Source organism: Protobothrops mucrosquamatus, unplaced genomic scaffold, assembly GCF_001527695.2.
Source record: "Protobothrops mucrosquamatus isolate PMUCROS unplaced genomic scaffold, P.Mucros_1.0 scaffold20, whole genome shotgun sequence".
In the NCBI taxonomy this organism is placed as follows: domain Eukaryota; kingdom Metazoa; phylum Chordata; class Lepidosauria; order Squamata; family Viperidae; genus Protobothrops; species Protobothrops mucrosquamatus.
Genome location: NW_015386405.1, coordinates 664,210 through 686,227, shown reverse-complemented (window position 1 = coordinate 686,227; position 22,018 = coordinate 664,210). Strand labels below are relative to the sequence as shown.

Below are 22,018 nucleotides of genomic sequence, written 5' to 3'. Positions count from 1 at the left end.
CAACGTTCAATATCCTTTTGTTGGACAAATTAATCCAATCCGTCATCCATGTTAATGCACAAGAATCATAATAAAGTATCAAGTTTGGTGCTTTAAGTCCTCCACGTTCTCTAACATCTTGAATAATCTTAAATCTAACTCTAGCTTTCTTGCCTTCCCAGATGAAGCGATTCAAATCTCTCTGCCATTCTTTCAAGTTTAGTTCATTTTTTAAAATAGGTAACATCTGAAATAAAAAAAGAAACTTAGGTAGAATGTTCATTTTAATGGCCGCAATACGACCCAGCAAGGAAAACTGCAGTTTTTTCCACATTAACGTAGTTTAATATTGAATAGGCAGAAAATGGCATAATTAATGCCATTCCTTTAATCAGTGAGATGAAAAAAATAAACCCTTTTTTATGTATTTGACATAGGATTTAACTATTAATGCAGAAAGATACAAATTACAATATCTAGAAGAGAGTTTCAATAAGTTGTTTCAATATTAAAATCATGTTTGAATACTAAAAGACATTAATATTAGCCTATGCCTGTATAAGCTTGCATGCAACCAGAAAACTGCTGGTAACCCCAAGAAATTACAAAAAAGAGTTATTGATGCAAGTTAAGAGTTATTTGCATATTGTAATCTTCGTAGTTAACTGTATTTCTTTATAAATTCTAAAATTTGCTTCTCTTCTTTTGGAGAAGACTTCCAAGGCATACTGTGCTAGTTGGTATGTAGTTTCCTGGGTTTTATATTTTTAAGTATCAATAGAAGAGAATATTTGTAGCTCTTGGTTGAACTGTGGGGTCCTTGATGCTCTCTGAGTGTGGTGATTTTCTGGCAGACATTTCATTATCAAACTATGTAACATCATCAGTAACCCAAAGACCATTAAGGCCCCTATAGTTTGAAATTCTGGTGTTTTAAAGTGATGAGGCCATTGTACCAGTTTGAAGAATTATTGGCATCAGACATCAGAAAATCACAATATAAGGGATAATATTTATTAGAGGAATAGCTGCAGCTTAATGGTAGAGCAGATGCTTTCTATGGCGTCTCCAGATAAGACTGGAAGTACTGCTGTTGACAGCCACTGATATTGAGTATCCATTGTATTAAGCTAGATTCAGAATAAGGCAACCTGTAATACATTTGCTGCAGGTTCTGAACAACCTGTAGAGCATGGGAAAAAGAAGATCACATAAAGCAACACAGATCTTAGACAGAATTGTAGAAACAGAGGCTGGCAATGAGATTGTTTTCCCTACAGTTGTAAATCTTCATTGATTGGAAAATGGTACAATTTCTAACAACATCACTGACCAAGCAATCCAAAACATCTTTATTCAAAAGGAAAGATCTCTTAGATCAAAGGAAGTTTCTGTCTTACAAGGTGATTTAAGACTGTAAAACAAACAAACAAAAAGGTTTAGCCTAATAAAGAGAAGATCGAGGAGAGACACGAAAGCAGTCTTGGAATACTTGAGGGATGGCTATAGGGAAGAGGGCATTGATTTATTCTTCATAGCTCCTTGAGGGGACAACAAGAAGCAATAGATGAAAACTCATTAGAGGTAGTTCCAATGATGGAATTCATCCATTTCGCACCACTTCGGCAGAACAAGTAGCTAATTTTTCCAGAAGCGGCATCCACACAGAGAACCAGTTGTTCGTATATTTGAATCCCACCTCTGGGTAGATCCAACTGGAAATAAGGAGGAATTTCCTAACAGAACCATTAATCAATGGAACAGCTTGCCTTTCAGAGCTTGGGTGTTCTATCACTGGAGGGTTTTGTTTTGTTTTTTTTTAAGTTTGGACATCCATTTGTCTAAGATGGTATGAGGACTCCTGCCTTAGTCATGGAGTTGGAGTAGAACATCTCCAGGGTGTCCCTTCCAGCCTTATGATTCTATGAAGTATTTTTTAAATTTTTTGGGATTGTTAGTATTCGCTCTGTTCAGACTACAGTATGTGATATTGCTAAGTGTTAAGGTGCCAACACTTTTCAAGCACTTTTCAATAATGATCTCTTCAATGAATGGTGAATTATTGACAGTGCTTCATTTAAGTGTATCATATACATTATAGTGTATCATATACATTTTTCCTTCTTTACAAATAGACTTGCATGCAGCAAGCCTCCAATGTACTTGAATGTTCTTTCATTTAAAAAAGAAAAAGGAAGAGAAATGTTTCCTATCTTTTATCGAAGAACAGAAATAGATAAGGTAAAGAGTTGAAGTGGATAGATAACTAGTTTAAAAGTTTTCCCATGATGCAAAACAAGATAGTTTTCTCAGCTGGAATATATGTGTGTGTGTGTGTGTGTGTGTGTGTGTGTGTGTATCTTTACAATAACACTTTTTCTGAGCCATGTACCAGAGCTGTAGTTTAACAAATTAATGAGAAGGAAGCTATGTCCAAACCAGAGATGTGTTAAAAGGCATATGAGATTTTTCAAATTCTAAGGCACACTCATACATACGAAAAGCTGATAACAGTGAATACTATTTTGAAGAGAAAGTATGAACATCATCCATACTAATTCATCCATTGAATTCATTGATTAGGATGAGGTCTATTATTGTCTGAAATTCAGACAAAACTCATATCCAGCAATAGTTAGTCACTAACAAAGGCTGACAAAAGAATAGGTAACTCCACCTAAAGGGCATGCAAACCTTTAGCAAAACAAACACTGCCCAATACAAGTCATGTTTATTAGCCAGCATTGTTTTTTATTGAATCCATGGGTTGTCAACAGTCAAATTTGCCTGCCATTACTTCTACTGTATATAGTTTTTTTCTTTCTTCTCACCACAGTCCTCTCTGATTACTATTTCTGTTCCCAACTCAACATCAGCAGGGACTCTGCCCCCCCCCAAAAAAAACACCTTTTCTTTGAGAAACAAACTGTCTCCACTTGCTTTAGCAGGCTAGGTAGCTGATACAAAGTGTTCCTTATGGAAGCCTCTATTCATGACCAAACAACAGGAAATTTGGCTGAATGGAGACGTGTCACATGGACAGACACATTTATATACAGTATGATGCAATTCATAGAAATTACAGACATGGATAGAATTTCTTGTCCATTTCAATCCTGGATTAGAGTCTCATTTATTTAATATTGATATGGCCATCCATTTAATAGCAATGGTATGATATTTATTTATTTATTTATTTATTCATTCATTCATTCATTCATTCATTCATTCATTCATTCATTCATTCATTCTTTTTCTATCTTATCTTTGTTTTTACAATTCAGTATACATAATGTTCCCACCTCTTATTTTCCCCACAAGATCTCTCTAAAATGGGCTGGATGATGAGAGAGTGACTGACCCAAAGTCACCCAGTAAAGCTTTTGTATCCAAACAGTCTTCAAGTTTCTAGTCTAGCACTTTAATCATTATAGCAGCCTGTCTTCATGATATGAAATGGACAAGAACCTTGATTGATTACTGGAACTCCTGAGAGATGAATGAATTAAAGAAATATGATCACTTTCGCATAAAATGAACAGAAATTGTATTCACCTATTAAAGAAAATAAGATCCTATCATGAAAAGGATAGTTTTAAATGAAATTGTCCATTATGTTCAAAGATTACAATATGCACACAGAAACTCTGCAAATTAAAATAAAATGACTGTGTTGTTTCTCTTCCTCAAATGTTCATTTGCAATCACCCCCCATATTGATCACATCATTAAAAAAATAATAACATCATAAAACAAGATGAATCACAATGAACCTTTTTTTAAAAAATTTCTCTTCTCTTGCTCCCTTTTTAAATAGCAGCAAATGTTTACGTCCTGTTGTCTCTGTGGTTTGTGTAGAAAATAATGAGGGAGGGCTTCTCATCATTTCAAAGTTGCAGTGTTTTCAGTATTGTGCTATTTCAAGCTCTGGCAAGTAGTTTTCTTTATGGTTCACATTTTGCTGTATCTAGCTGCTTAGGGAGACCAGCGCAAAATGTTGGTAAGCAAGGCTTAATAGGAATTAGAGAAGACAAGATTTGACTTCTTCATCCTAAAATGCCAAAAAGTCCTTATCTGAGCTCACCTGGTATTGGTGATCTGATTTTGTATCAGAGATAATGTATTACCAAGCATAATAGTTTTTTATAGATACTGTCAACTGCTTTGTAACTGATGCATCTAAGAGCTACTTAATCCAGTCCAAGATGACAATATAGCGGGGAAGTGAAGAACGATGTTGTCAAGGCACGTTAGTACCATTCTTAGGTAAAAATTGGAAAGACCATGAGCAGATTTTCAACTTGAGTCTTCTTCAGTCCTAATTGAACATTTAAGCACCACATTACATTCCTTTAAAAAGATTAGATGCAAATTGAAAAATGTCCAAAGCAAGATGCGCTTCCAGAAGAAAGAAATGAATTGCCATTGTTGCAAAAACATTGTTGGGAATCCGTTTTTTTCATTGATCTTTCCCTCTGTTGTCTATTATGGAATAAATTGTCCAATCTTCTCTTGACAGAAAATAAGTGTGGTTCTTAGAACAGATGGGTATATCCTTGTTGAAGATGTTTGATTGCTCACGGTTTACAGGAAACTCAGCCTACTTTTAATCCAAAGTCCAAACTCTTCTGTACTATTTTTGGAAAGAGAGAATTATTTAAAGCTTTTCTGTATTGTTTATGAATTAAAAATTGACCATCATTAAGTACTGGCAAGCTTAGAAGATAGACATATTAAATATCACATGACAAATTCAGTGCATAGCTATTAATAACTAAATTGCAGAAAAAGAGTTAGTTTCAGATAACATGTACATGGATTTGTAGCATTTCAGAATGAAGAGCTAGTTCATGAAAGGCATTTATTGTTTTGAACAAAAAGAAATACTTTGATGTATTTATCATAAATGTATATGTAGTAATAATTGATTACTAAGGATAGTTTGCTAATTACAATGGATTCACAACCTTTTCCCCTACTGCTTGATTTACCATACTGATTCTGAACTTGACATTGAATTTTAAAATAATGGTTTGATTTTACCTTTCCACTCTCTCCTCCCCCCCCCCCCACACACAACAATTCCTCCAGCCTACATGTCTCAAGATAGCCAAATGGTAATTTCATCTGTATTGCAAAACCCACTGCAGTCATAATTGTAGCTTTCTTAGCCCCAGAGTGCAAGTACATTTTTTGTTTCTTTTCATCTTAAGGTCAGCTGGTGGGTGCACAAATGTTCGCTTAAGAAATAATCTGATTCAGTGCGGTAAAGTTTTGAATGGTAAAGTTTGTTACAATTGCAAGACACATCAATGTAGGAGGAGGAGAACTCACTTCAGGGTTTTTAAATTGCTTAGCTTTTAACTCAGTGAAATTTACAGACCTCGTTTCCCTGGCCATTTGGGAGGCAAGAACGATGCAAGCTCAAAAGTGTTGTATTTTTTTCCTTTGTAGCTTCAAAGACAAAGATGCTGTTACAGTTCTAAAGTCAAACAATTCAAGGAAACAAAAGAAAGGATCTCAGATCCTTTATGTCCATTCAAATTTTTATTATACTTAAACTACTGAGTCGCATTACACACCATGACTTCTAAGAATTTAACACAAATGAGTCCCAAAGAAAGCCAGTGCTTCTTCACACTCAACAACGTTATGGAATTGGTCAAAAGAAAAACCTATGGGCACTAGCTTTGATGGCTTTTAAAGATTATTTTAGGATTTCAACTTCTACAGTGAAGAATAACAGCAGTAGGCTGTTGCTTTTATTTCATGTTTATGGGTTTCCCATTCAAAGTAGAACATTAAACTAGGGCTACAGTGTGTCTGGAAGAGCTATAGCTGCATGGTGTCCAAGCTCTAGCAAGATTTGCATTCTCTTTCAATCTTTGTGCAGTTTGGATTTTACAGACACTACAGTTTCTCTCCTTGAGATGATGTGCTTCTACAACTGAAATCTCCTGAGATTATTTTCTTTCAGAGTTAACTTCCTTTTGATCAATGTGCTTTGGTATCCAGGACAAATTTTATTTCAGCAAGATTTATTGGTAACTGATATACAAGTAGATCACTGAGAACATTGTTGGGATGAACAACCTTTTCTACTGTTTTTTACCTCTCTCAAGTAGCAACTTTCAGTAACCAGTTTGTGATAAATGAGAGTAAGTGGCTAATCTAATATAATTCTGCTAGTCCTCTTACTCTACAACTTGTATAAACAAATTTTGGTAACTTACAGGGTTATTTAAATGAGTTGTGTGGGAAGCTAGCCATTGTCCTAGCTTATTTTCTGAACAAGGCCATCATGTTCAATCATAATATGATTTCTTTATCTTGGCATAGTATGTTGAACATACCAATTGTGTTTTGTTAATTTGATTGTGTAAAAGACTGCAGGTAATTCTAATTGTCTGGATATATATTTTGAGTAGGACTTAGAATAGTCTGTTGCTCCATTTCCAAACACACTGCTTCATCCCCAGTTAAAAATAAAAGATGGGATGCATGATGGCGGTAATTATACATACATGTAAATTGTTTGTTTTGTTGGAATTCTTTATTTTGTTGTTTTATTCTTCCAGGGAGCAGCATCCTACAATCTTTACAATCAGTCTAGAACAGATGCTATAAATTGATGTTGCAATTTATGTTTCATGTATTTCACTGAACTTGTCCCTTCTGTGCTATTTTTGAAATCCTTCTAAAACTGTACTACTAGAAAAATTGCCTCATTATATTGTTATATTTTTCAGAACATTATCAGCTGTATGTTCCTGAATCAGCACAGGTTGGTTCTGCTGTAGGCAAAATCAAGGCCACTGATGCAGACATAGGGTCAAATGCAGACATGAAATACAGTATCATAAATGGGGATGGTTCTGGAATATTTTCCATATCAACTGACAAAGAAACACGGGAAGGAATTATTTCTTTGAAGAAGGTAAGCAAAATAATTGCAAAATATTTCTTTGTTAATGATATTAAACATCCTAGAATACTTGGCAAATTAGGACCTAGCAAGAGATTTATTTAAGTCTAGAATTGTTCCTGTCATGTGTATTTGGATATATACCCTTTCAAAGGGAACATAATTGAATTCAAAATCTCTTCAGTGGTGTAGTTTACCCTGCTGTAATTTTATTTTCTAAATCATTTTTCCTCTAACAGATCTCCAGTGGAGAGACAGTACCAATTGGGAAAATACAAAAGGGACTAGTGGGAAGTGAATCATGATCACACAAAAGTATCCTATCCTATTCAGCTTCACCATACTTTAAAAAGTAGCATCTTCTTTCTATATAACTTTGAAATTCATTGTTTAAACCAAGAGCTCTCAATTTTTTTTGAGACAAGGATCATACTTTTCTTTGAATGGCAAGTCAAGGGTCATATTCTGCCATAAAGATGGAGATGAGGAAAAAAATTAAATGTGCTGTAGTAAAAAATAAGGCACTATTAAAAATAATAGTATGTAGCTAATATGATTGTTTGGGGATATTTAATATATTCCATGTCATTAAAAACTGCATATTATTGTCAAAGTTTGGAAGAGTTTAGCTGACCGTACCTGATATGCCATGTATACATTTTCTTTGACATTAAGCCCTATTGAAATTGATTTACTCATCAAACATACATGAAGGCTCAGGCCAGCTTACATCTTTGGTTGCCATAGAAATGCAGAAATAGATGAGCATTGCTTTAAATATGAAAAATTAACCCTAAAATTATGCATGTATGACTAGTCCATCCTCAACCATGAGAACTCGGATTATTCGAGGCCAGTCATTCTCTCACTCTCGACCCAAGAGTTGTTGTTTAAAAATAGGAAGAGACGGAGAGAGCTATGTGACTTTGAGCAATTGAACAAAAAGATGGGATATAAATATAACTAGTTAAATAGAAATTGTTTATAAAATGTATCATAGGCCACACAGAATGGGACAACTCGCTGCAGCCATTTCTCAGTGGTCAATTTGTTGTGGCTATCTGGCTATGGCCAACTTGCAGCCAACCCAGCGCAGCCAACTTGCCACAGCCCAACTCGCCATGGGACAATTCCATGCAGGATAACTCAACCTGAAAAATATTATGCCCTACTGTTTCTTCAATATTGTTTCCATTGTCCAAAATGGAAATAGTAGTGGATAACATTTATCATTTTAAGGCAGGAGTGTCAAACTGCTGGCCTGCGGGCCGGATGTGTGATGCCGAAACCGCGCCCACCCCAGCCCCGGCAATGGGGAAAAAGTCACGATACATCATGACACATCACATGACATTGTGAGTTTGATACCCCTGCTTTAAGATATCTCACATGGATTGTCCCTCGGTGAGTTGTCTCATGGCAAATAAGATGGCTGCAGCAAGTTGGCTGTGGCAAGTTGTCCTAGACCCTAATCCAGATGTCCTATTCTCCTATACACTCATGACAATCTTGCTGGCATAAATAATCATCTCTGCTAGAATGGCAAAAAAGATGGTAATTCACCCATGAAAAAAGAAATTCATATAAATTGCTACATTAGTGCCTGCTATATCTAAAGATGACAATCCATTGTTACACATAAAAACAAATACTATCCTCTTAAATATTCAGTTGGCATATAGAAAATTTTAAAGTGTGTAGAGAATGGAGGTTTGCACACTATTTGCTGCTTTTCTTTTTCTTACTCCACCTCTGCAGTCAGAGTTTTGAAGCAGAACCCTAATCCTAATCCCTCCTCTTCCTCCTCCTTCTCCTCTTCCTTTTCTGTCTTTGCCTACCAGGATTGATTTAATCTCTTGTTTTCAGTAGATTAATTTGCCTGGTTCTTGGTCCAGGCTTTATAGTAGTCCTGAATCTAATGCCTAAGGATGTATAACTTGGCAAGACCCTGCTATTTCACATTTTATCTGTGAAGAATATTTGAAGTATACAGTCCTGTAAAACTACCAGTATTTATTTCACAAGAGGACATTAAGCTAATATTCCACTGTGTGTGTTTATGGAAGTAATGATTAACTAGGAATGAAAATGTCAATGAGAAAACCTTTCAGTGCATATAAGCCTTTCAGCTCCTCAAGAAATTGCATAAAACATTAGACTTGCACAGTAAGTAATAAATAATGGTCACTGACATTATCCATATTTTCATGCTTGATCTGAAAAAAGCATTGATAATTTCAGTATTAAAGTAAAAAATCACTCTTCTTTCTTTTTTCAACCTTATTGTCCAGAGAGGTCCTTGAGAAGATTAAATAAATAAATATAAGTAACTAAAGTGAATTTTCAATGAGCCTTACCACATCAACTCCTGTTTCATATGCAAAGCACCCCTAGAAGATATATTAGCCTCATTGTACTTTCCCTCCTCCCTGATTAAATCCATTATTTCCTTATCCAAGATCAGTTATGCATAGTATCGACCTTGTAGGGAACATTTATGCCTCAGCCTTCCATTTTCATATCTTTCAGCAGCTGATTGCGGGAGCCATTTTGTCAATCAGCTTTATTGACAGCTGAATTCCCTCATTGAATCTCCAGCCATATAAAGTAGCCTGAGAGATCCAGCAAACTTTTTGATGAAGCTCCAAATGGATCTTCATCAAATAGATGGGTAGCAGACAGAATAGTACGCACAGCACACAACACAATTTGTTTTGTTTTGTTTTTTGTTCTTATAACTGAAAAAAGAGGAAAAGTCAAAGATCCATTCAAAATGGGAATACATTACAAATCAATGCCAACACCATAGTGCTGTAGTCCAGGGGTGTCTGATCCTGAATCACATTAAGACCCTAATGATCCCTTAATGAGAAAACAAGCATAACCTGATTTGGCTGGATTGTTTGACCCAGATCAAGTAGACATATGGTTATGAGAATGTAAACATGTATGATGAGGCTTACTCTTGGATACTGTACATACTATTGTTATTATGTAAAGAGAGGTTCTCTCAAACTTCCAGAAATATTATTATTAAATATTGATAAGAAATAGAAGCAAGAATCTCATAAATATTTGACTTATGAGTTTTCATCCATACCTGGGATTTTTTGGCATTATGTAGTTTTAAAATAATCTCTACTCTCATCTCTACCCTAATTAATTTTGTATTTGTCAAAAATTAGTTCAAGGAAACATGACTTTAAATTCTTCAATAATTTAAACTCTTATGTAATTTACATATTATGTAATTTTGTTGTCAATAAGGAAATATTGACTGGGGATCAGAAAAAAGATAATCTCATGGGAGAAAACACACACATACACACATAAGCACACACAAAAGGTTATTAGGGGATATTGAAACCATGAATAGTGCTTTTTATTGAATCTCAGGGTTGTCAACTCAATCAAAGATGTTACGGGCAACCATGTGCATAAGGATGCTAGAGCCAGTAACCAAACATTGTACATGCGAATCTGCCCATCCCCCAAGCAGCGGTGATACCAAGCCCTGTATCCCAGCCAAGTCCATTGCCGCAGGCTCGGGATGCCAGTCCTGGAGACCAGTCAAGAGAAGTCCGGGGAGTGGTTCGGCCACGTCCCCAGGATCAGCAAGCCACCCAAGCCCAGCAGCAGATACAGGCAGCTGAGGTTTGAGCCGCCTCCCATCAAGCCCACCTTTGATGGGATCCCGAGAAGCTGACCTTTTTAAACCAGGTGTGGGGTGATTTAGATCACTACACTTATGCCTACCTGGATGGGACTATGATGGTGAATGCTGTGGTGGCATTCAGTCATCTTCAGAACCACCACAAAATGGATGATTTCCCAATGCCAACCCATTTCCAAATGCACAGGTTCAGTTAGTTGTGTGGCAGGGGGGCCCATTGGCCTGCTCAAACCTCATGGGTAGGGGCAATAGCTTGGCTCGGATGCCCAGTTTGAGTACAGTGGGTAAGTTAATTAAGCACCAAGTGCACCCCAGGAAAAGGCAGATAGAATTGCATACTTTATCTATGCATCTTTCACAGTCCTTTGAAGATTTTTGCTATATTTCTGCAACAGATTTCTAGATCTGTCAACTAAATGCTCAACCCATAGAAATCTCAGAGCTCTGCTCTCCATCACATTCCATGTCTCTGTCCAGAAAGATGCAAGTGACATGGCCATGGGTGCCATTCAGTGCATGAATACACCCAACATCTGCAGCTGAAGGCTACCTGGAGATGGTTAATACTGCTCTATTGAAAAAGGGATAAACTGGAAGTTTGTCAGAGCAAAAGAGCTCTTAGAGAAAATAATTTAAATATGTTCCAATACAGCTGAAGTATTTTTTTCAACAGTTTCACACAAAAGAAGTGGAGTTTTTAAACTAAAAGAAGTATTAACAAAAGTACTACAAATCTAGCACAAATTAGGGAGCGATTGCCACTACAATAACAGAGCTGTTACTGCTAGAACTATTTTGTAAATGTCTCAGAAGCTATAAACATACATGGCATTGCACGTAACGTAATGAAAAAAAATGCATTTTATACTGAAAGTTAAAAAAACAACTCTCCATAGTAATACAACATTATTTTTTCTTCCCGCAGCCACTCAACTATGAAAAAAAGAAATCCTATACTCTTAGCATAGAAGGAGCAAATACCCACCTCGATTTCCGCTTCTCACATTTAGGACCCTTTAAAGATGTGACTATGTTGAAGATCGTTATTGGAGATGTGGATGAGGCACCATTGTTCACTCTTCCATCTTATGTCATGGAGGTTTATGAAAATGCAAAAATTGGAACAACTGTGGGCACAGTAACAGCACAAGATCCAGATAGTGCTAACAACTTAGTAAGGTATGGTAATATTAATGGCTCTTCATAACAGTGGGAGCGGGGTGATGGACTGGGGTGAATAAAGTGTTCCTTATGATCCAACGATGGAAATCTTGACTATATCACTCCTAATTTAAAAGTAGACCTGAGACTTTTTTTAAAAAAAAACTTTTACACATGCCTTAAACTTTCCAGCAATTTAACATTAGAAAGTACTGTATAATGTTAATTTATGGACTGCTATTTAAATAACAATTTGGACAGCAGCAAAATTCAGGTTATCAAATGGTTACCAACTTGTTGTCAATGCTGCAAATACTGTATATTCTTGCTTTGACAAAATATGCAGAACTGTATGGTATTTTTAGAGTTAATTCAGTTGATGGTGGTGGGGAGGAGAAAGATAGGACTGCGGGCGGGAAGAAACCGGAAGAGAACCTCTGCCCTTCCACCTGATAGGAGAACATGATATATGACAGCAAATTTAGGGAGGGAACATGCTGGTAAATTAATTGCTCAGAGGAAGAGAATTTTAGACCTTAGCATCAACTCGTGCCTGTGCCGACATTTTGTAACAATAAATTACTTTTAGGAAAATCAATGCCTGGAAGTTCTTTGAAGTGTTTCACTAGCCGGAACCATAACACTTGTCCTGTTCCTTTCCATTCCTTTTCCATGTTTCTTCTCAAACTGATACTGTAGCTACTGGAGCATGTTTAATTTGGACTGGGCTGGGGGTTGTGGGGAGCATTTTTTAAATTGTTGTAACTTATACAAATATTTTCTTCAGTGACTAATTCGCTAGTGTTTTCGGCCCACTCACAGTAAAACTATAATGCAGAGGATATATATTTTCAGTGTTATATTTCTAGTAAAATTGAAGTGTACATTATACTGGTGAGAAGATACCCAGGTTTCAGTATGTTTGGGTAAAAGGATCTCTGGGGAAATTATTTCTACTTGGGACTCTCAAGACAATTCTAGGCAGAACATGTTGGAATGAACTACTTTGTGGTGTTTATTCATTTGATGAAGCTATTAGATGTTTTGTTTTGTTTTGATTTATGACATTTATGGATCCATCTGTTGTGGTTTTCATAGGCTATAGTTTAGTCTATTATGGGAAAACTTTCATTTAATATTTATTTAAACACATTTATACTGTATAGCTGCCTATCTTATAACCAATTCTGGGTGGCTTCCAATCAAATATAAACTGATTTTTTAAATAAAATACTATTTTACTAAGGGGAGACTATAGGGGGATTATGAATTTTTGTTTGATAAGCAGCGACAAAGCATTTTTTGTACCACTGTTGACTCAAGGATTGAAACAGTTTGAAAGTTTTTCTAGATTTTGGAAATAAGCATGCAAGTATTGCTTAATTACTGAAACATAAAACCAGCTATAATGAAAGCATCATTTATATACCTAAAGGCCTCATGTGTATTTAGGAGAAGAGGGTTTAAGATCATTGTACTACATGTACATAGAAACCCAATGCCCCATGTCTGGTTTGACAGAGGTTTTTTCAACTGCTGCTTTGTATACAGCAGATCATGACATTTTGCAATATTGTTGCAGAACTAAAACCATGGCTGCACTGACAAATTGCAGCAACGTACAGTTGAAGGACTGTAACAGTCACTATGTGGGACAGACAAGCAGAAGATTAACAAACTGCCTCCATGAACACCAGTTGGAAAACATCTTAATGTCACAATGCATGGACAGACTAAATCACTTAACAGTTTCAACTGGGAAACTGTTAGTATCTTACACCAAGCCAACTTCAACAAAACTGGGGTATTTTTGGAAGCTTGGCATTCAGACAAATTAGATATACTGTAAATGGACATAGAGATAAACCACATTTGCATGCCATTCAAAAAAGACAATAAAAAAGCTAAAGAAATAAAAAGACCAGAACAGATCCTCTCCAATAACCAACAACCAGATAAGCAGGGATTGACATCAGACAAACAAGCAGAAAACAATATCCTAATCAAGGATACTACCAAGGACATAATCACATTCTCACTAACACTGGCAGGGAAAACCTCATACTAGCCATGATGATGTGTAATGAAATGCCTGCAAGCAAACAACCAAGCTCAGATAGCACCAAGACTTTCACAAATTGCACTAAATCACAATGTCATTTAATTTTGGCTTAGCAGGTGGTCCCAATCCAATCAATCATACTTTAATTAACAAACAATAGTTGAATAAGCCATGGCTTAGTTTTGTGTATGATGCAAGTCTGTAACTTATCCCATCTTCCTATAGGAGGACAGGCATTATTGCCCATTATCATGTTGATGATTGAAATCCATTTAGTCTCCACCTTCCCTTCCAGTGATTCTTTTTCAGTGGAAGAGTATTAAACTAAGGGAATTTATGATACCTTGTATTATATATAAGAATACAAGGTCCTGTAAATGATGAATGTCATAATATCCAAAGATTCATTCTGTGCAGTTAAGGATCATAGCACTTAAGATGAGGCAGTATGATACCACAAATCAGGAAATCGTTTCAGTATGGAATGCCTCCAATGAGGCAAATTTTGGAAACAAAGCGTGTTAAGTTTCCAAATTTGAATCTGCATTTTGCCTCTCCAGAAATACTTATTCTCCTTCAATGAAAGCTTAAAGTTGCAATCCAAAACCCACTTACTAAGGAATATGCTTTGCTGAACTCAATATAGTTTCCTTCCAAACAGATGAACAAATTGTACGTTAAACCTAATATAATAGAATTGATATGTTAATTTTTAAACATAATACTTCTGAAAGTAGAAGGTTTTGTTTTGTTTCAACTAAAATAAAGATTAAGTTGCTTTTTCTAAATGGGTAAATTCTGAGGATAAATAATTTCAAGGTAGAATTAGAATAAACCCTTTAAACAAAATGAACCCAAATCCTTCTAGATTTATGCCTGGGAAGCCTAATCCTTTTTATCACAAAATAATTGTGAGTTCTTTAACAGTATGGAAGAGATCCATTTCTAAATTTAATTGTGTTTTTATAGGCATGCAGATATTGATATTAATTAAATCATATCTTTTGTGTTTGGTATTATCAAGAGTACAACTGAATAATTACCATGAATCTATTATAACAGCATTGCATTTTTATGAATTCATAAAAATTGCAAGAGCTTTACTTGCAGATGTAAAAAATGTGTGTTACCAGACAGTACACACAGTTTCATTTATCAAATTATGATATAAATATTATGGATAGTTGTCATCCCACATTATCCTAGGAATCCCCAAAACTACTCTATACAATATTTGTACTATTGCTTATAGTGATATTACTTTGATCCCCAATTTGGAATTGAATTCATATTTTTGGCTGCATACTATTTGGCTGCTACATTCTGAACCATTCAACAATATGAATACATTCAACACATTTTATATACGCTCCTAGGTTGAGCATATCTCAAAATGTACATTGAAGAAAATATATTGAAATATAATGAATAAAATGACAGTAAATTTAAAGCTTGGCTTGTAAAACAATGCAAAACATTTTGAACATAGACACTTGACAATCTACAGAGAATTGCTAGATGAAGGAATTGATGTTTAATATGAGTCTTCCTCATGTCAACCATGTCAAATCTAATCAGGCAGGCAGACATAATTAGAAACAGGTATTCCCACAAATAACCAGATTTTGCCCTGTCCCATGAAGGGATCTATAAATGACAATCAGGATCCTGAATTATGTTTGGAAGCTCACTGGCGTTATATCTCCCTCTTCAAGCACTTCAGGTTACAACTTTTAACAGGAGTTCTTCCCTTGAATATTAAACATTTATTGCATAGCAAAGCATCCAAGGAGGACTTGTCTAAACAGATGTCTTCATATTCAGCCTTTCCTTTAGCAATAAAATTGTGTACATTTGTTACATCTGGAACAAAGCCTTGAGAATGATTCTCTTCTGATTATCAGGCTAAAAGCTACTTGAAGGAAATTCAAAAGCAGCATCTATCATGGGATTTTTTTCAAGGATTTTGATGTATTCTTCTTACATGTGCCTCGTTGTGCAGAATGAATAAATGGCTTTTGACAAAACAATATTTTTTCAAATATTCTGTTGGTGGTATTAACTGACAAAGTGGGGCAGGTCAGGAACTTAGAGGTTATGGTTCATGTCCCTCGATCCTCAGCTAACTTCATTAAGCAGAATTTTTTTTTTAAGTACCTCATTGGAATCAATGGAAGATTCTTCTGGAGTCAAATTCCAGAGCCAATAGACCACTTAAAAGGGGCAATAGCTGAGAAGAAGAGAAATTATCTCCTCCTTAATCTTTACAATCATCCTTCCCCAAATTCACTCCTATGGCAATTAAAGATGGAAAAACAGATGTACAGGTAATGAAAGTTTGTGTCTTCATCAACCCTATTTGGATACTTTTTGGATCAGCAACCTGAAGGTATGAGGGAATGTTGAGAAGATTTTCACTCCTTCAGAGTAGAAATACAGAATATCTTAGCAATGTAGGTTTTTTTTTTAAAAAAAAATATTTCTTGTGTGTAGGATATTTAGAAGGTGTAGCTTCACACTTAGTTATAAGGAACAACCATATGGCTAGGAATAAGGTTTATGCTTTACTACAAACCATTATAATTCACAGCTTTGCAAACTAAAATGTATTTCATTTTACACATCACTGAATTTTAATGTTGAAACAACAACAACAACACACATACACACACATACACAAAAACAAAAAGTACTTGTAAAAAGTTGTATATTAGGAGATGTATAAAACATAGATTAGGTCTAGAATCATAATATTAGAAGGAACCTTGGACCAATACCCAGCCCAGGCCTAGAATCCCAGAGAAATGGTTGCCCACCCTTTTGCTTGAGGCCAACTGTTCCATACTTTAAGAGTTTCAGAGCTCCTGCAGTCAGGAAATTTTTGAGTTTCTCGTCAGCTTCTTGTCAAAAATAACAAATTAATAGGTGAAAAAAAGGTTTAATTTTAAAAAAATTAAATGTACTAACTCTGCAAAAAAGCCAATATGGTCAAGTCCTCCCCCCCCCCCCAAATAAGCATAGTGTTGATTATCTACTGGTGTCCATCAAACATGTCCATTGTTTGATGCTGCAGTATCTGAGACCTGATTTGGCTGAGAACTAGAAAATTCAGTGGTGTAGTGGGAATCTTAGGGGGGTTTTTTTGGGGGGGGGGAATCATTTGTTTTTCCTGTAGTGATTAGAGGTTCCTCATCATGAGCCTTTCCCCTTATAATCAATGTTTCCTAGGAGTCAGTTCTGCCTCCCCCGTATTATTATCACTTTTTCATCCTTTCCTTAGATTTATTATTTGAATTTTAGTATCATATTCATGTAGATGACATTGAGAAGTACCAATACAGTACTGAAATCAATGACAGTTTTTAGAAATCTATAGTATGTTGGATTCTCTAAGTGACTTCACTGCATAAGAGGCTACAACACCAATGTAGGTTCAAACAAACTGAGATCTTTCACCTTGAATATCCTCCTCTTCCTTTCCCCCCCACCCCACAGACCAGTTCCATATATCTGCCATTGTCAAAAAGTAAGAACCACATAGATTTTAGAAAAGCTTATATAGAGCTGGTCAGGTGTAAAAGCAAAATATTGAAAATTGTAAAGATATGTTTCAAGTCTTATAGCAAATCAGTTAAAGCAGAGTATCATTGAAACATTTCCTTCCCATTTGCTCACACATCTGGGGTGGGCTGTATTTTCTCACACCCATTTAAACTCCTTTATTTACTTTCCACAACATGAGGATTGTTCAGTATTCCTTGACTCACTGTTCATAAATTGGCTATTCTAATAAAGTGGCTTCTTCATCTTTAGTTTCATCATAATTAAGGATTTTCCAAAGTTTGCTCCTAGGCTGTCAGTTCACTAATGCTCCTTTGACAAAATCCAATCTGAACATATTTAAGAAGGTTTTAAAACATATTTACATCTGGCGAAAGTAGCTTGGACATTACTGAAAAAATATCCTGTATTAAGGCAAAGAATATGTTAACTGTTACATTTTGTAGTTTATGTTTTTATTAATTTGTTTTAGAGTGTGTACATGTGGCTTTGAGTATAATACGCGATCACATTTTAACTGTCCCCTTTTGATGATTGTAAATTAGTTGTCATATTTTTGTTACAATTCTGGCAGTCTTTGACATTCTGTTATGGGAAAAATGTCCTCTTCAGGAACCCCAGAATTCGGAGATAGATGCAATCAAGTAAATTTAATAGGCATACAGAACTATAGAGATTACAGAGCTCTCAACCAAAAGAATGCAAAAGAGCTACAGTTTAAGTAAGGTTATAGTCTGTATACCCTCTAGAAATAATATATAGGAATTACAAAACTAGTGTGAATTGTAATATTTTTCTATAGGATTGTAGGGTCTGATAAAAACACGGGTGATTTTATGATGGACTGCCTGGGATCTCCATATTCTGCTCCATTAACACCACAGTCTTCGCACTGTATTGCCTTCCTTTCAAGCCCCATCAGGCAGCTGTTTTTATTATTAGGCAACCTATTTTCCAAAGCATCAGAAGGCAAGACAAGAAACAATGGATGGAAACTAATCAAGGAGAGAAGCAACCTGGAACTAAAGAGAAATTTCCTAACAGTGAGAACAGTTAACCAGTGGAACAGAAGTTGTGGGTGCTCCATGGATGCTTTTAAGAAGAGGTTGGACAGCCATTTATCTGAAATAATATGGGGTCTCCTGCTTGAGCAGGGGATTGGACTAGAAGACCTCCAAGGTCACTTCAAACTCTATTATTCTATGTTCCTATCCAGGTTACAATTGGAAAGTGTTTTTTTTTCTGTCAGAAGTCTTTAAGGGGCAAAACAATTGACTGGCAAAAGTGTCAAAAGCAGAAGAGGACAAAGTCAATTCCATGCCCTTTTGTTCCTTGATCACTGTGCTTTATGGAATGGAACAACTGACTTTTCCAGAAGTATGAACTAATGGTTTGGAATGGCTTTTCAAATTATGCAAAAAAGTTTTAATGACATTAGATTGAGCACTACTCAATACCAGCTAAGTATGTTTTCCTTTTGTAATGCTCTTTATTGTCACTACTGTGAGGGCAAACACAACAACATGTTGCTTACCCTCTTAGAAATTGCTTACTCGTTATGTTTTTAACAGCTAGAGGCTAGCCAGTGCAAGAGACATTTCTGCATGAAACATAAACCATATTCTTCTATTTCTTTTTTTGATACAGTGCACCTGCTGTATTTCCGGGCAAGGTAGAATCTACATGCCAAATTCAAGAAGCGGCAAAACTTTAAACAGCTATATGTGCTCTTTAAAGTGTTCCTTTTATGAGAAGTTAGTGAAGCGCACAGGACAGTCTTATTGTTGCCTCTGGCTTTCCAGTATTACCTAGTATAAAGTGATAGATGTTCTTTCTTAAGTTGCCTGCTCCTGCAACTAGAATAGGAAAAAAAATCTCTCCAGTTAGTTTTATCTGGGAGCTATGATGAACTTTAGTCTGTATCATTCAGGTTTGCATCACACATATACATTCTGTTATACTAGGATCGATATTGTTTTGATATTCTGCTTCAACACTCAGTTCCAACTTTTGATCCACTCTTCACTTTAGCATGACATATATGTATTATTAGGAAGCAGGATTGATTCTTAATTATAGCAGTCAGCAAGAAATATTTCTGTTTCAGCCTATTAATATTTGTAAGAGTAACTCCCCTGCTCCCACACTGTATCATTGATCATACTTGCACAGATACAACTAAGACTTGAGATGTACATATATCCAGTGTATCCAAAGCATGCATTTACACTTCAGTAATATCCCTGCTGGGTAAAATCCTTCTTTGTGCTCCGTGCTTCTGTCATTAATGAGATATTTTCTTATTAATAATGAATTACACTCTTGAGAAAAAATATTTCTGGTCTGTGCTCACTCTACTTTGGCCAGTTTCTATACAAATGAATTATTTCCTTTGAAAATTGGAAAATAAGGAGAGCTCTGAATTCAATAAATTGGTTCAGACATGCATAGCTTGATTCAGAATCTTAGCTTGCATGTGGTCTCTCAATTCTTCATAAACACCTTTTGTCTTTGAGTTGGTTGGGTATATTAAAGTTCTATCTATAATACTGCATTTCTGATGGCTCATTTGCACGTGCAAAACATAAGATGACCTTCTGTTTAAGTGAACTAAGTTGGTTTATAAACGTTTGTATAAATAAAATATTTTTTCATGAATGAGCCATAGTACAGATAGTCCTCGAGTTCACAACTGTAATGGACTCTGCCCATTACGATTGTAACATTAATTGAATGAATTGAATGAACCCCATCTCTCCAATGCATTTGTTAATTGAATGCATGGGTCATTAACTGCGCATGAGGTACATTGGGTGGGGAAGACTGGGGGGGAGCAGTGCAGGAAAAGACCACCTGCCTCTGGCCACTCAAGGCCTCCCCATACCCACTGAGATATCTCATTCTCCCCTTCCCACCCCTTAGGATCCCCACAGCTACTTCGGCCTTCTCCGCATTTACCTTTCGAAGATCAGCAGAATTCATGGCCATCTTCTCAGATGCAGGTAAAGCTGTTTTCTTTAAAACTTGTGTCCCCTTTGGAAAAAGCATGTCCAGTGGATGATGGAGACCTGCAACAATGCGATCTTGTGCTCCGGCAGGCCTCCAGCTTTTGCAAAGGGGATGGTAGGGTATGTAAGAACACAAGATGTAATGAAAACAGCTTCACCAGCATCTGAGAAGCTGGCCACCTGTGCAGATCTTCAAAAGGTAAGTGATCAATCGGTGACATAATCAGGAGGAGCCGATGGGCTAGCATAGCAGACCCAGTGCCTATGCAAACCCTGTGTGTGTGTCCGTATGTGTGTGCGTGTGTGGGAAATAGGCAGGGGGCATGTTGCAGCGTCTCTGCAGTCAGTTGTATAGGGCAAACCACTGCCATGGTGCTGCAACATTCATAACTTCAGGAATGGGTTGTAATTACTTTTGGGGAAGGGGTTGTAAGTTTGAACTGTCACTAAGTGAATTGTCATAACTTGAGAACTACCTGTGCTATTACATGTCATAACTGGGCACCCTTCAAAATCTTAAGTCAGGAAGCGGGGAACTTAAAATAGATACATCAGAAACAAATAAAATTGAAGCAAGCTAAACTGATTTAATCCACCCAGATTTACGTTATCCAATCATTTGAAATCAGTTAAATGAATGCCAAAAACTGGCCTTTGAGACTGAATACTATCAAGACAGAAGTTTAAATGATTTCTTCAGCAACATGTTCTTCATAGATGTTTACTATATGTCTTATTTCTCTTTAGAAACATGATTTGTCATGCTTTCCTGTTGTGTCTTGGAAATGTTCTTAGCCTTTCTTACTGTGTAATAAATCTTCAGACTCTCCATCAAAGAGCCAATTTCTGAATGCCATGAAGCTTGGCTAGAGTTGTCTAATGATCTTATGTTCATCGTGCCACAGTCTGAGGTTCAATGAAAAGTCACAGAGAAATGTCTATTTTTTTCTCAAATAACACAAGAGGTACTATTGATTTTGGTTCACTGTCAAGAAAATGGACTCTTTATGTCTGAATTGGAGGAATAGAAGAATAATTATTGAAACTAGTCTAATGTGCTTAAGCCCTGAAGAATCATATTTGGTTTATGGAAGAAAACACCTGTACATACAAAGGCATTTCAACTTTCCAATATTATGTTCTTAAAATATCCATAAGTAGATTGCTTAGAATATTGTGTGTGTGTGTGTGTGTGTGTGTGTGTATGTGTATGCATATTAGTACTACACAAATCACCCCAATTCCAAAAATTTTCAGATTCCTTTTAGCAAATTTATTAAACTGAAACTTTTATTGCCTGGAATAAGTACAGTAAGTAGTAGTACACATTGTACTATGTTTGACTTTGCAGAAATGTATGAGAAGTGGAAATAGTTAAAACAAAAGATAAATCATGATGGCTGTTTTAAACAATTTGAATGTTTTCAAAGCCATAGTCCCATAATATAAATGCCTCTCTGCTGGATGCTCATAATTGCTTCAATTGTTAACAGTAACCTTCAGTGGAGTATAATTTGAAAGATAATGCGTACCCATCTCTTCTGAATGCCCTCTCATTTTGTTTCTCCTATTTATTTCAAGGCCCTTGCTTTCATTAATAAAAGAGCTCATTTATTCAGTTGTAGGAGTCATTGGTTTAGTCATCCTTG

At 36.0% G+C, this 22,018-nt stretch overlaps 1 protein-coding gene across 1 annotated transcript in view; it reads left to right on the top strand.

Annotated features, from left to right (window-relative positions):
* The window catches only part of LOC107282944 (cadherin-18), a 64,628-nt gene that overhangs the window by 2,047 nt on the left and 40,563 nt on the right, over window positions 1-22,018 (top strand). The window contains exons 2-3 of the mRNA XM_015810781.1: window positions 6,729-6,916; window positions 11,503-11,756. Of these exons, the coding sequence (XP_015666267.1) occupies window positions 6,729-6,916; window positions 11,503-11,756 (442 nt within the window). The remainder of the gene's footprint in view (window positions 1-6,728; window positions 6,917-11,502; window positions 11,757-22,018) is intronic.